At 39.8% G+C, this 13,837-nt stretch overlaps 1 protein-coding gene across 2 annotated transcripts in view; it reads left to right on the top strand.

Moving 5' to 3' along the window:
- The window catches only part of Cpm (carboxypeptidase M), a 65,243-nt gene that overhangs the window by 26,881 nt on the left and 24,525 nt on the right, over positions 1-13,837 (top strand). Inside the window, exons 3-4 of one of the 2 annotated variants that reach the window (XM_003476098.5) lie at positions 5,738-5,835; positions 13,350-13,522. In XM_003476098.5, the coding sequence (XP_003476146.1) occupies positions 5,738-5,835; positions 13,350-13,522 (271 nt within the window). The remainder of the gene's footprint in view (positions 1-5,737; positions 5,836-13,349; positions 13,523-13,837) is intronic. The other variant, XM_063255112.1, reaches the window with a different exon arrangement.

Below are 13,837 nucleotides of genomic sequence, written 5' to 3'. Positions count from 1 at the left end.
TGACATGTCCATCATTGGTTGTAAATCTGTTGGTTGTCATTTTCCCAAGGATGCAAACTGGCAAACATTGCTGGCTTATGATAGAAGGGGGGAAATGGCAACCATTCCTTCTGCCCAGAAGTGACACATCATTTCATTGTCCAGAGCAAGTTATGTAACGTGTATGAATTCAAGACTGCAGTAGTAATAAGTCTACAGTGGAGCTCTTTACTAAGAAGGTGACCTTAGCCCTGATGGGTGGCTCTGACCCACCACAGGAGGTACCACAGGGCAGCAGAAAAATACGATAGTAGATAGTTTAGGCAACGCTGACATCATTAAGAAACTCTCACCCATATGAAACCCTAACACCAATCAAGAGGCCAAATATTTTGCAGTGACAATTCCTATAATGTCATTTTATCAAAATATTGTTTTTTATAGATGTATTCTAAAGTGAGAGATCTAGGAGAGTCAGAGAAATCTGTAAAAATTTCTTAGTTTTGGGAGAATTCTTAGATTCCAGCGAAGCCTTCTTGGGATAAGAACCACACAAAGATGGAACAGCCAGATCTGACAGCCGCCACAGATTTCACAGCTTTGGGGCACACAAAGCCAGGGAGGCTGCCCTGGGGTCCTTAAATGGAGGGACCTAACAGCTAATCAGACAGAACTAGAAGAGCCACCAATGTCTGTAACTTCCCAAACTGTCCTCGTTGTCCCCCTCCGCTGCCTCCTTCCATTTCCCATTCTCCTTAGTAGGGAAAAATAACCAAAAATCTCCACGATAGAAGTTAGATATCCAGCGATCTTGATTCATGAGTTCACATTTGCTTGACTTTTTTCTTCATTGTTTTTTGTTTTGTATTTTCCATCTCTTAGGTGATTATCAATGTAACATAGTTAAGAACAGAGCAGAGGTAAACTACCCAGTTCTTGTGACAGTGGCTCTTAAACTTTCTTGAGCATGAGAAGCACCTGGAGAGTTTATTTTAAACACAGACTGCTGGTCCCATGCCCAGAGCTTCTGGTCAGCACATCCGGGTGAGACCTGAGATACACATTTCCAGCGTCTAGGTAATTTTTATTCTCTTGATTCCAAAGCCACACTTTAAGAAACACTTTCTTATGAGGTAAATGACAACTATTTTCTCCTGTGTAAAAGGAGAGTTCTGTACCTGCCACCTATAGCTGTTAAATGAATCATTATATGCAAAATGCTTTCAATTAAATGATACTATGCAAGCATAGCAAATCAATTAACTTTGTGCCTTTGGCCCATTCTGTTATTACCCATTTGTTTTCTTGTGTTGGTTTTGTTTTTCTAATGGCTTGCTTAGCAGGGACTTCTTTTCCTATACTTCACATCAAGAAGGTATGTGAACTTTGGAGACTGAGTGATTAAATTAACCAAACAATGTATGATTTCTAGTCGACTCATCCATTATTTGACCCTGCGTGAGATAAGTTATTTTCTGCATGTGGTAATGAAATTGAAGGTTTGTGCTAGTCAGATCTATGGATCATTTTGAAGGAAGGCACAAGCTGGGATGGAAAGATACAGGGAACATTTACTTTTCTTAATTCATTAGATTGAAAAACATATTGTCATTAATCTCTTCAAAATACCCCTTCACACACTTCAAATGCATTTAATCCCATTATTCTTGCCACTTTCTGAAGCAGCTCTGGAAGTCCTCTTTCATGAGTGTCTTTTGTTGCACTATCTTGGCTGATTTGGTTCAAGATTTGTTTTTAATTTTTAAATTTATTTTAAAGATAATAAAATCCAGGGGCTGGGGATTTAGCTCAGCGGCATAAGCGCCTGCCTTGCAAGCAGGCAGTCGTGAGTTCGATCCCTGGTACCGATAAAAAGGAAAAAGACAAAAAAAAAATAATAATAATAAAATCCAAAAAAAACCCAGGACAAAGCCAATCAAAACAAAGCAGCAAAACTGGTACAGAACTTCAAAGCAGGATACTAGGAAAACAACAGCTCCCATAGTATATCTTCTTGTCTTCTCAGGAGTTGTCCATTCCATCAGATACAGCAAAATCAAACAGAACAAAACCAATCAAAACAACATTGAACAAAGCAAAGCAATTAATCAGAACACAGCAAAATAGTGAGAACAATATCGGATTTGAAAGACAAAACAGAAGGAAACCTCCATATTTGCAATACTGCATACTCACCTTTATCAACCTATTACCTGTGCCTTCGCAGGGCGATGTGCTGTTTTCTGCTCTTACAGGGACTCTTCCATTATTTAAGGCTTTATGTGCTATGATGCTATTTATTTTAATGAACAATCTGTTTTATACAGTGTAATGTTATACAACTTGCATTCTGATTTTTTTTAACATTATAAACTATTTTAACCTAAATTCTGTATATAATTTTAGGGATCATGCCATAATTTGCATAAAATTCTCATTGCTGAACACCCAACAGGAGAAAACTGGTTGAGTAATGGGAGTGCACTAATATAATAAAACAGCACCATTTGAAAAGATATTGGGAGGGTATATCTCTTAAAACAGAAATGTGTTCGTGATTATATGTAAAATGAGAAGGTTTTGCCTCCCACATCTCTTACCATTCACTGACTCAGTCTCAGTGGCTTTCTAATTTGAGGAACCTCAGGGGTACCAAAGGGGCCTTATTAAATATTTCAGGCTTCATCCATGGAATTGATTTAGTAGATAAAGACTCCTCGCACAAGGATTCCAGGTGATTCTGATGCAAGAATGGTACACCTCCCATTTCTGCCTGTCGAAGCTTTCCTGCCTTTCCAAGCTTCTCCATTGCCCCTGGACGCCTTATTGTCTACTTTCTTGTCTTGTACATTGTAGTGAATCCTCCTAAACTGTGAAAGTTTTTTTGATCCTCCAGACAAATTCAGTTGGACACACATGTCATAGTCCTGAGATTTGTGTCAAATCCTGAGTTACTGACTATAGATACTAAAGTATCTGGAATGCAAATTTGGTTTACTATGTGGTGAAAAGAGACAGAACTCTTTAGCATACTTGTCATTAACTCAAATTCTGGGAAAGAGAATTGACCTTTACAGTCTTGGTAATAAAAGAAAAATCGTGCTTAAATCATCCTTACTTGGGCAATCAGGCTGTTAAAAGTAAATGCTTTATCTTTTGTGCACCTACTCTGGCCTAGGCCAGAGACAGCCAGAGTGAGTTGAAGAGGCTGGTCATCCCCAAAGATTTCACAGGCTAGTGATTGGTTTCCATTCTCAGACTTGGTACCACTGAAGTTGTTCAGGGTGAGTTGCGTGTCTTGCAGTTCACTTAGAGTTCCTTTGTGCTGAATTGAGAGTGTGTTACCCCCAAATACTTCTGCACTGAGGTTTGATTGGTTTGAGTTCCTTCCCTAAACTAAATAATATAGTATACCCATGTCAAGTAAAATTTGTGTTGTCATCTGCCATGCTTTATGCAATGAGCCAGCTATTGCAGACTAAACAGTTATAAATAACAATTGAAAAATATTGTGTTGAGATAATATTTGGTTTTTCTCTTGCTTATGAGGGAAGACTATACTCCATATAAATCTGTCATTATTCTTACTTCAAAAAATTAATGGTTATAGAAAAGAATTCCTAAGAAGTAAACTAAAAGAACCAAGTTTAACAGCTCACTCAAAACTGCTGCCTTGTTTCACATGAAGACGTTAACTTTGTCTGACTGAAGTTCAAGATGAACAGAGAATCGATACTATGAGGGGAACGAGGGTCCTGGTGGTCAAATGCTTCTGGTAGGGAATGACCAAATAGATTGTTACATGTGCACATGGCAAACCCAAAATCATTCATTAGAACCCTGTTCAGAAGCATCATCTATAAAATCACACATCTGTAAAGCATTTAATAATCCCTTCTTGGAAAAAATTAACCAAGTTTCTCTAAAACCAGAGCTTATGATTAGGCATGTCACACTGAAGTCAATTATGTGTGCATGTTACCACTCTACGAGGTCAGAAAGTCAGGGGCTACGGATATCTCACTGCTACAGCAAGGGCTTAGCAACAACCCCCAAAATTAAAACAACACTGAGATTCTTTCTCACCCCAGAAAGAATGGCTATCATCAAGGAATCAACCAATTGCAAACGCTAAAGGGGCTTTTCAGGGAAAGGAACACTTCTCCACTGTTGGTGGGAGTGTAGACAGGTGCAACCACTGTGGAGATCAGTGTGGAGATTCCTCAAAAAACTAGGACTAGAGACCCCAATGGACCCAGCTATTCCCCTTCCTGGTATTTTCCCAGAAGAATTAAAAACATCATATCACAGCAATATATGTGCACCCATGGTTATAGCAGCACAATTTATAATAGCTAAATCTTGGAAACAACCCAAATACCCTTAACTTAAGAAAGGATAAAAAGATGTGGTGTTATTATATAATGGAGTACCACTTAGCCATAAAGAAGGATAAACTTGAAGCTTTTATAGGTAAAGGGATACAACTAGAGACCATATTCAGAAGTGAAATAAAACCAGACTCCCATGCATAGACATCAAATTGTCTCCCTAGTGTAAGAAACTGAAAGTAAATAAGATCCAAAATGTACAATACATATAGTGAAAGGGGAAGAAACTGCTCAAAAGGAAATAACAATTGGGATGGGAGAAAGGAAAAAAGAAGAAAAAAAATATACACAAGATAGCTAAGATAATTATACTACTATCATGTAGACTAGGGTTCAATTTTTGACTTTGAGGCTCAAATCATAGCCTCAAATTGGCTGTGTGACTGTCAGCACTTAATATGTTTGAAGATCCACTTTCTCATTTATAAATCTGATTAGTAACCCATCTCAGTGGGTCACAACAAGGGATTACGTGGAATTAGGTGGACCAGAGTACCTGTAATGTTTACACAGACCAAATCATCTTGTTTCGATCCTTCCTTACCCAAATCACAGTCTGAGGCAGAGCTGGGAGTTAGTGTTTTCCTTAGCATTGTCAGGACAGGCTATAGTTTCTAGTTGACAGAATTCATACACATTAAAGACACACTTATTTTAGTAGATAAAGGATCAGGTTGTTAAAAGTAAATGCTTACAGGGCATGGTGACACATGCTTGTAATTCCAGCACTTGGGAGGCTGAGGCTGTGAGTTCAAGGCCAGCCTGAACTGCATAGAGAAACATGGTCTCAAAAAGAACAACAACAACAAAAGCTTTGTCTTTTGTGCATTTACTCTGGTCTAGGCCACAGGTGGCCAGTGTTAGTTGAAAAGGCCATGTCACATCTGCATTTGAGTTCAAGTTTCAGGATTTCTTACTTAAAAACAATCTCCTTCTTCAATAAATGTTTTATTGCTGTTGCTTTTTTTTTTAAACTGTCTTTGCAGTGTAAGCTATGGCTCACTTCCAGTCAGCCATCAGCTATAACTTTGTGTAATTGTGTACCCAGCAAGATTATTTCTATGAAGGTCTAGGATCTCATAACAAAATATATAAGTATTTTGGAAAAATAAGATCTATGTAACCTAGTAAGTGCTCAAGTTTTAAAAAATCACATTCTAGTGTAGCATTTGTGTTAAATAGAAAGGGTTTCCTTAAATTCTGGCAGTAAACAAAGACCACTGTAAGCACGGAAATGTTAGTCACCATGAAATGTTAAAGCAATCAGGTGGGAGCAGCAACATCATTGGTCTCCTGCTCTCACTCCTGCAGAGTTCATCTGTCATTTTACGAGACAACTTATTTTTCTCTTTTTCTTCCCTGTAAAGGTAGAAACCTGTGGGTCCTCGTTGTGGGTCAGTTTCCCAAGGAGCACAGAATTGGGATTCCAGAGTTCAAATACGTGGCAAATATGCATGGAGATGAGGTAGGTACACAGGGTGAACGTCTGAGTCGTCACAGAGAACCTTCCCTCAGATCTCTCGGGCTCTGAAAGCAGGAAGCCGCGTGCACTGTAGCAAAGGACGCTGAAAGGATTCCCATTGGGACCCTCTGGGAGAGTTTAGGAGCCAGAGTCGGAAGACATTTGGTTGTGCCTGGGAGAGAAGCCTGCGCTGAACTCCTGCCAGCCCCGCCCTCCCAGCCTCCCTGGGCTGATTCTCCTACTCCTCCTCCATGTTAAGGAGATCCAACCCAGGAGCTCCATTGTGTTTGAACTCAAAACAATCAGAAAGTCCCAGACACCTATCCAGACTCCTCACCTCTGATTTTTAAAATTCTTTTGTCAGTCCTTTCATCTAAAATTCAGTATTTTTGATGTTCATGTTTAGGGTTCTCTGACACCTACCATTCAAAAAACACTCTTAAATTCCTTAACAGTGTCTCCCTACTTTTCCCAGTTAGAAGAAGTCAACTCAATTTTTAGTTTGTTTTGCAAAGTATCCTTTAACTTATCTGAGATGCCCAGCCAATCTGCCCACACAGTGGGAGATGTCCACTGTTCTTTCTTGCCTTCGTTCCTTAAAATATTTTAAGAACATGACAATTGCAGTACTTGTGTTTACTGGATTCCGTACAATGGACAACCAAGGAGAATGAAAGAAGGTTCCCCATCATTATAATAAAGGAAATTTACATGGGAATATGTGGAATAGCCTCTATAAAACACACTTAACTTCAAAGACTTTCAGAGTAAATCATATCCCAATCCGACAGCCTGCTGACTTGTTAAAACACTCCAATTTGCCCTCATGTAGGCAATGTGCTCTAATGGATGCTGAGTTTCCTGACCTGGCTTAACCCTCCCCAAACTCAAGCTCTACAGGAACAGCTCCACCCTTCCTGACCCGCACAGCCTGCCCTGGCCAGGCATGCTGCCCTACTGGTCCTAAGAGCTCAGAGGCACACACCTGATCCAAGACAGGAGTAAGTCCTTGTGCCTGATTTGGGGTAGGCGAAGACCCATCTGGAACTTTTTGAGTGCAATGGACTCTTTCTTTAAAAGGTTGTGTTGCTGGGAGTCTGACCAGAGTTCCTTTAGTAAAAACAACTACTATACACAGCAGCAAGGACTTCCTTTACTTTTTGCTATCTGTTCTATCAGACCAAGGTTCCTTGAATTCTACTTTTAATGAGAGACACATGGCACTTCCTGCCTTCAATAGTTTATTTAATTCATGACTTATCAGTGGTTATAGTCTGCTACTCAGAAGTGAAACTACTAAATATAAGCAAGGGACTTTGCTCTCACTTACCCCCAAATTTGCTTATTTTTTCCACACACTTTCCCAGATTTCTGGAATCTTTCTCTCTGGGTAGATCATGTTCCCTGTCAAGTAAGGACTCTCTGGAACACTGTGATTCTGAGGACTGAAATTAGATGGAGAGAAAGGTCTCAGTGTGCACTGGGATCGGGATCTGAAGCACAGGTGCCCTTTTGTATTCCCATTGATGGCAGTGTCTGGGTCTCTATGAAGCTGTTAAGAAATTTATTCTTCTGGGGGTTGGGGATTTAGCTCAGTGGTGTAAGCACCTGCCTGGCAAGTGCAAGGTCATGAGTTTGATCCCTGGTACCAAAAAAAAGAAAAGAAATTTATTATTCTGAATTTGAGGTCTGTGTATCTCCTGCCATTCGGAGCTGGAGAAAAGGATGCCCTAAACTAGAACAGAGGAATCACTCTGAGTATATCTTGTTCCCTTTAGATCTTTTGGAATTGAAAGCATCTTTTAATGTTTTCCAAAACTTTTCAATGCTTTCAATCCTACTAAAAAGCAACAGAGCTAATCTTTTAGGACAGTGGTTCTTAACCTTTTTAGAACAGATTCTTGCTATAGACTTCACCTCTGACTTCAAAGTCCCTGGATTTTTTTGGAGTTCATAAATTTAACATGAAGAATCCCAACAGGAGGTACATACACACTGAGTAGTATGGTGGACATAATTGACCACACTATTTTAAAACATTTCCTCTACCCTGGCCCTCATCCCATATTGTGTGTGTGAGAGTGTGTGTGTGTGTGTGTGTGTGTGTGTGTGTGTGTGTGTGTGTGTGTGGTTTTTGCTCTTGAGACCATGGCTCCATGACAGTGAGCAGCAGCAGGATCCAGGGGATCCAATTCTATCACAGGGCTCTAGAATCACCTTGCAGAGCTCCCAGACAAGGTAGCCATGAGGAGCTTTGGATGCCTGTGTTCCACCTTTCCATTTTAATAGGATGAGCAGATGTTTTCCTAGTTCATCCAGGCCCTGGTTTGCACATATTAAAATAATGAACTGTAGAAACCCCAATTCTGGGTTTAATTTATGCAAGTTCCTACCTGACACACCTAAAATCTAGTCACTTTAGGAAGGGTTGGTGACAATACACATAGAATAGGACTCTGCTTTTCTCTTAATTCAGATTGTTTAGGGGTAAGATGTTTGTCCCCCTTCTCTTCCCCACAACCTCATTCTGCCATAGCCAGTATTTAAAATCGAGCTTTCTAAATATAGTGGCCTGGACAATCTCCACTTTTATTCCTTCCTCAAGTTCTCCCTGTCCTGTCTCCTACCCCATGAGTTTCAAATTTTGCACACATGGAGAAGTATCTCACTTGGGCAATCCCTAGTTGGGTAAGAGCTGTGTAATTCCTCTCCAGTAGAAATCTGAAGAGAGGTATGTCTATGTGCTTTAAGAATCAGGTTCCCAGAGTGTTAAGCTAACAAGCAACACTCAGGTCAGAGTCTGGGCTCCAGCTCAGCTTCCCCCAACTCAGAGCGTGGGTCCCCTTAACTGTGGATGCAGGTATTCATATGTGTTTGTTAAGTTTACCTGAATTGCAATTATGATATTTATTTAGTTTTGCCTACAGATTTCTTAAGCAAATAAGCTTCTGTTTCTTAATTACCAAATGAACAAATGAATTATTTTCACCATGAGTGTTTATTTGGGTATAGACTTTTGAAAAATCCATATCACATTTAGAATTCTCCATCTGGTGACATTTGTTTACAGCTTATTGTATTCCAGATAGGCTGGAAAAAAAACATTCTCTGGATCATTGCAAGCATATTTTTCAACTAAAAATAAAAGATAAAGGACAAATGATTTTTTACACATCTTTTAGGTATAAAAGTTTATGAGATGCAATTTATATGTTTAAATTTTTGTGTTTAGAGGGTATTTTAAAGGCTTATCAATCAATAGCACATCATATTTGAAATTGTGCTTGTCCTGGATAATCTAGGATATGTATTCAACGTGTGATAGAGGTTCCAAATTTGTTAAAGCAAAAAATAAATAAATAAATAAAGCCTGTCCTTCCAAATGTTACTCCACAAGTTCTTTATATCTTGCGCAAGGATCCAGAGGAAAATGGTTAGGATCTCTGCCATCAAGGCTTGGCGGGGAGGGGATGGTCAGTGACGTAATCATCCTGGATGTGCGTAGCATTAGGTGGCATGAATTAGATATGCAGGTGTGTAGTGTGACAAGGGCTTTGATCCCAGGCATGGAAGAACAGAAGATATATGCCAGACGGTGTCGTCTTCGGGCTTCTTCCTCCCTCTTTTTACAATGCTGAGAACCAAATCCAGGGCCTCACTTGTACCAGGCAAGTGCTCTACCCGTGAGCCACATCCCCTAAGGGCTGACATTTGAACAGGATTAGCTGAATCAAATCTGTAACACAACATTTTTGCCCCAGACCTGACGAGCTTATTTTCCCCCAGAAGTTGCATTACAGCATGGCATTTTGAAATAGATTCTATCATTAGGGTAGCTGAAGTTTTGGGCTCCATCCTTCTCTCCCCACTACATGCGTTGTGGATTGTTCTTCAAAAATTTCCCACTGTTTATAAAAGATCTTTGAAGAGCTAGACTCATTTTTATGTATCTGGCAAATTCCAAGTTGGCTGAATGGAAGTAAACCTGATAGAGAACGTATTTTCTGCTTCCTGGGTTATTGCCATGTTAACGCTGCTTGATTCCCCCGTGAAAGGCTCCAGAAGCTGCTGTGTGCACATCAAGCTTTCCAGTTGCTTGTTGTTAGAGACCCTTTCATGAAGTCTGCACTACACACAAAGGAAGTGAGCAGGCTGAATACCAGGCTGGTGAGGCTGGTGGAAACTGTTTTGACCACATTCTTTCTTCAAATTTGAACTCTCCAAGGTTTCATATTCAAAGACTTAATTCTAAAGTCTTAAAATTAGCGAGGGAGGGAAGTCTATACATAAAACATGAATGAGTGTTTGGGACATTTATATTAAGGTTGGGAAGAATTAATCTGAATATTTGGCATGAATCTACTATTACAGAGACAGCAAATATGGCCCAACAGAAAAATGAGAAGTTTTAACTCCCTCTGAAATTTTATCTGTTTACTGCAGCATTTTTTAAATTATCTGTTAGTTGACTCTTTTTCATCTTTCCAAGGTTTTTATTTACCCTCTGATTTGCTGTAGAATACTGAGACAGACAGAAAATACTTTGTTTACTCACTTCCCTAAAAGAATCATGATTTCATTGGTTTTGTAAAAATGCCAAAGGTTTTCTTTAATTAAAAAAATGATATTACAAAAATAAAAGGAAATAAAACAGAATATTGTTTTCCAGAATAGCTATTAATATTTATCAAACATCATTATAGACACTTACAGGCATATTTCGGTAATAACAGAAATTAAATAAATACAAAATAGGATATTGTCACGTTATGTATGGTATCTCTAAATAAGATGTATGAAATTTAATCATATTTAAATTTATTAACAGAAGAATAAAACTGAAAGGAAACTAAAATAGCTGGTGAACTTGATAAATATTTTCTCAAAACAAATTGCCAAAAGTTCTTTCTAAAGTTAGAAAAAATTATGGAAAAACTTTGAAACCATAGTCAATAAATATATACATATTTAAAGTCTGATATCTTATGAACCTTTGCAAAGAAAAGTAAAGAAAGCGGCACTTTGCAAATCCTGCTCTCTCCTCTTTCCCTCTTCTTCAGCCCCGGCCCCTCTGAGGCTAATTATAAACTTCACTTTTACATTCTGATCTACACCCGTTCCACAGTTGTTTAATCTAGTTCTTTACCTCAGTTTGGTTTTGATTCAAGCCAGACTCTTTACTCATCTTTATTCATCAGCTTTTGGTTGGGTAAATTTTATTGTCAGCTCCTGATTTGAGTACTTGCTGCCTGAGAATGTTTTCAAGTGTCCAAACCAGATATTCACAGCATAGGAATTCTGACGTCCTCCTGACCTGGGATTCAGAGCAGTCTTGGACTTCTTGACTAACATGGCCTGTGGTCTCTAATACCAGTTAGAGATTTTAGAAACTACAACAGACTTCCTGATCACGTCTTTCCCCTTTTTCTTTACCTGTTTTTCACTCCTGCTCCTTTCTAAGAAAGCTCCTTATGCCAACTGCCCTTTCATATTTGAAATCCAAGCCTTCCACACTGCATTTTGGAAAGCCAGGGATGGCTTGGGCTCCCAATCATGTTCTGCCTTAGCTCATGTGGGCCATCCATGACTATTTTTGTTTGTTAGCTTGTAAGAGCTTTTTCCAGTGAAGATTTGGATTGTGAAAACAAGTCACAATAGTGGAGGAAAGAGATAAAAATGAGTAGGAAGTCAGGATTGATTGATTTCTGCTGCTAATTTTATGACTGCCCATAAGTATATAATTTGTTTAGCCCCAAATTTTCTTAGTCCCAATGTCAATTACTGTATGTTCATTAGTGTGACAAATGTATAAAATATGGTCTCTTTGCTGCATGCCAGTGAGAAGGGGACACGGAGGAGTAACCATTCAAGGATTACTCTGTCTTTTGTTGTGTGGTGCTACTTCTTTGGTAAATAGCAACTGAAAACTCTTTTGAGGCTCTATTAAATCTTTTCCTGTGAGGTGTCAACTTTAATTTCTCGGCAGCAATGTCTTTATTTAACCATCCACTGCCCCTGATTTCCCATTTATTAGCATTTCAAAAACATCTGGCCTTCAGAAGCACATTCCTTGAGTCTAGTATTCTTGGAAGAAGCTGCTGTAATCTAATCAACTTTTCCAGTTATAAGGCTGAAATCTAAATAACTTCAGGAAGAAAACTAAGGTGGGCATGGTGCCACAGGCCTCAAATCTCAGCTCCCCAGGAGGCAGGGGTGGGAGAATTGCAAGTTTGAGCCCAGCCTGGGCAAGTTAGAGACTTAGCAAGGCCCTCACTGTAACTAAAAAGGTGGGAGGCCAGGTGCAGCTCGGCTAGGAGGCCCCTGCTCAGTCCCTAGTACCACACGATGAAAGGTAGGAGAGGGAAAGGGAAGGGAAGAGATGAGAGGAGAGGAGGTGAGGAGGACAGGCAACAAAGGAAGGAAGGAAGGAGGGGAAGGGAGAGAGGGAAGAAAAGGGAGGGAGAGGATACATTTCTTGTATTATTAAGGAAAATCTCTCACAGTTCATTTTCAAGTCCTCGGTGGTATTGAAGACAATTTTAAGTGAAGATAACACTTTATATTTTAATGCCTAGCATGGTGGCACATGCCTGTAATCCCAATACTCTGGAGACTGAAGCAAGAGGACTGCCATAAATTCCAGGCCAGACTGGATTACATAATGAGCTCAAGATCAGCCTCGCTACAGAGTAAGATCCTGTCTCCAAAAAAAAAAAAAAAAAAGATGAAAGAAGGAAAGAAAACAAACAAAGATTTAAGCTTTATTAATCAGGCTTTTACCTAATATATGTTAGAAATATCTGTCTCCAGCAAAGTGGTAATGATATAAACTTTTATTTTTAATGTAAGCAAAAAGTGAACACATCTAAAGAAAATATAAATTAAATAATAGTATACAGATGATAAGTACCTATGGCAAAAATTGTGAAGATGATGTCCATATTCCTCACGTTTCCGAAACATGAGAACGCAGAAGTCAGAAGTACGTAGATAGGACAAACATTGCCCAAATGCACAAGAGGAGAACTTGCAAATAGGACAATATGGAAATCAGAAACCTATTTAGAGTATGCGTATTAAATCCACAATTTTCATGTGGCGGTGGTTTGCACATACGCCTCACGTCCTTGCCGAGCTATACAATTCCGTGCCTTCTCCGTAACTCCTTTCCTCTACAAACTTTCTTGGAAGGCAAGCAAATGGAAAACGTTGTCATAAGAAGGACGCTTGCTCTAATTCATTTTTGAAAGAGTGAACTATTGTCCTCAGCGCCAAGAAAATAAGGAAAAATAATAAGTTACTTACAAAGGAGCATTTTAACTTTATCTGGCAAGTACTTCGCAGCACGTCCTGTGATCCATTGCGGGGCCAGACTGTCAGAGTGCTTGCATAACGTGGCTTCACAAGCTAAGCTTGGTCTAACCTATGTGCAAAGTCCCCTGAGAGAGTCCTTATCTGGGGACTGTTTCCCTTGTTGCCTCAGACTGAGTAACACCCCTCTTCTCTTTCACACCCAGACCGTCGGGCGGGAACTGCTACTCCATCTAATTCACTATCTGGTAACCAGGCATGGGAAAGACCTTGAAATCACAAACCTAATCAACAGTACCCGGATACACATTATGCCTTCAATGAACCCAGATGGATTTGAAGCTGTCCGAAAGCCTGACTGTTACTACAGTAACGGACGGTAAAGATGGGCTGCCCTAACGTTATGGGCACCTTGGACCCTGGGAAGAAGAGGCGCCTCCGAGCCTATGAGCCTGTCATCAGTGTACAACCGTGAGGCCTGCCTGCTGCTGGAGGAGGGGACTGGCACTCAAGGCTCCCAGTACCGCCCACCCTCTGCTGCCACTACTGTTTGTTATCAATTGCTATATATGGAACCACCCCAAAATTTGATGATATAAAACAACAGCCTTTTTATTTACTCTCAGTTGTGTGAGTCAGGAGTCCAGGCAGGGCAGAGAAATCTCCATACCATTATGAGGGCCTCAGCCTGGAT

Source organism: Cavia porcellus, unplaced genomic scaffold, assembly GCF_034190915.1.
Source record: "Cavia porcellus strain 051 isolate PalLab524CR breed Dunkin Hartley unplaced genomic scaffold, mCavPor4.1 scaffold_8, whole genome shotgun sequence".
Classification (NCBI taxonomy): Eukaryota; Metazoa; Chordata; class Mammalia; order Rodentia; family Caviidae; genus Cavia; species Cavia porcellus.
This window is presented reverse-complemented; position numbering and strand designations above follow the sequence as displayed.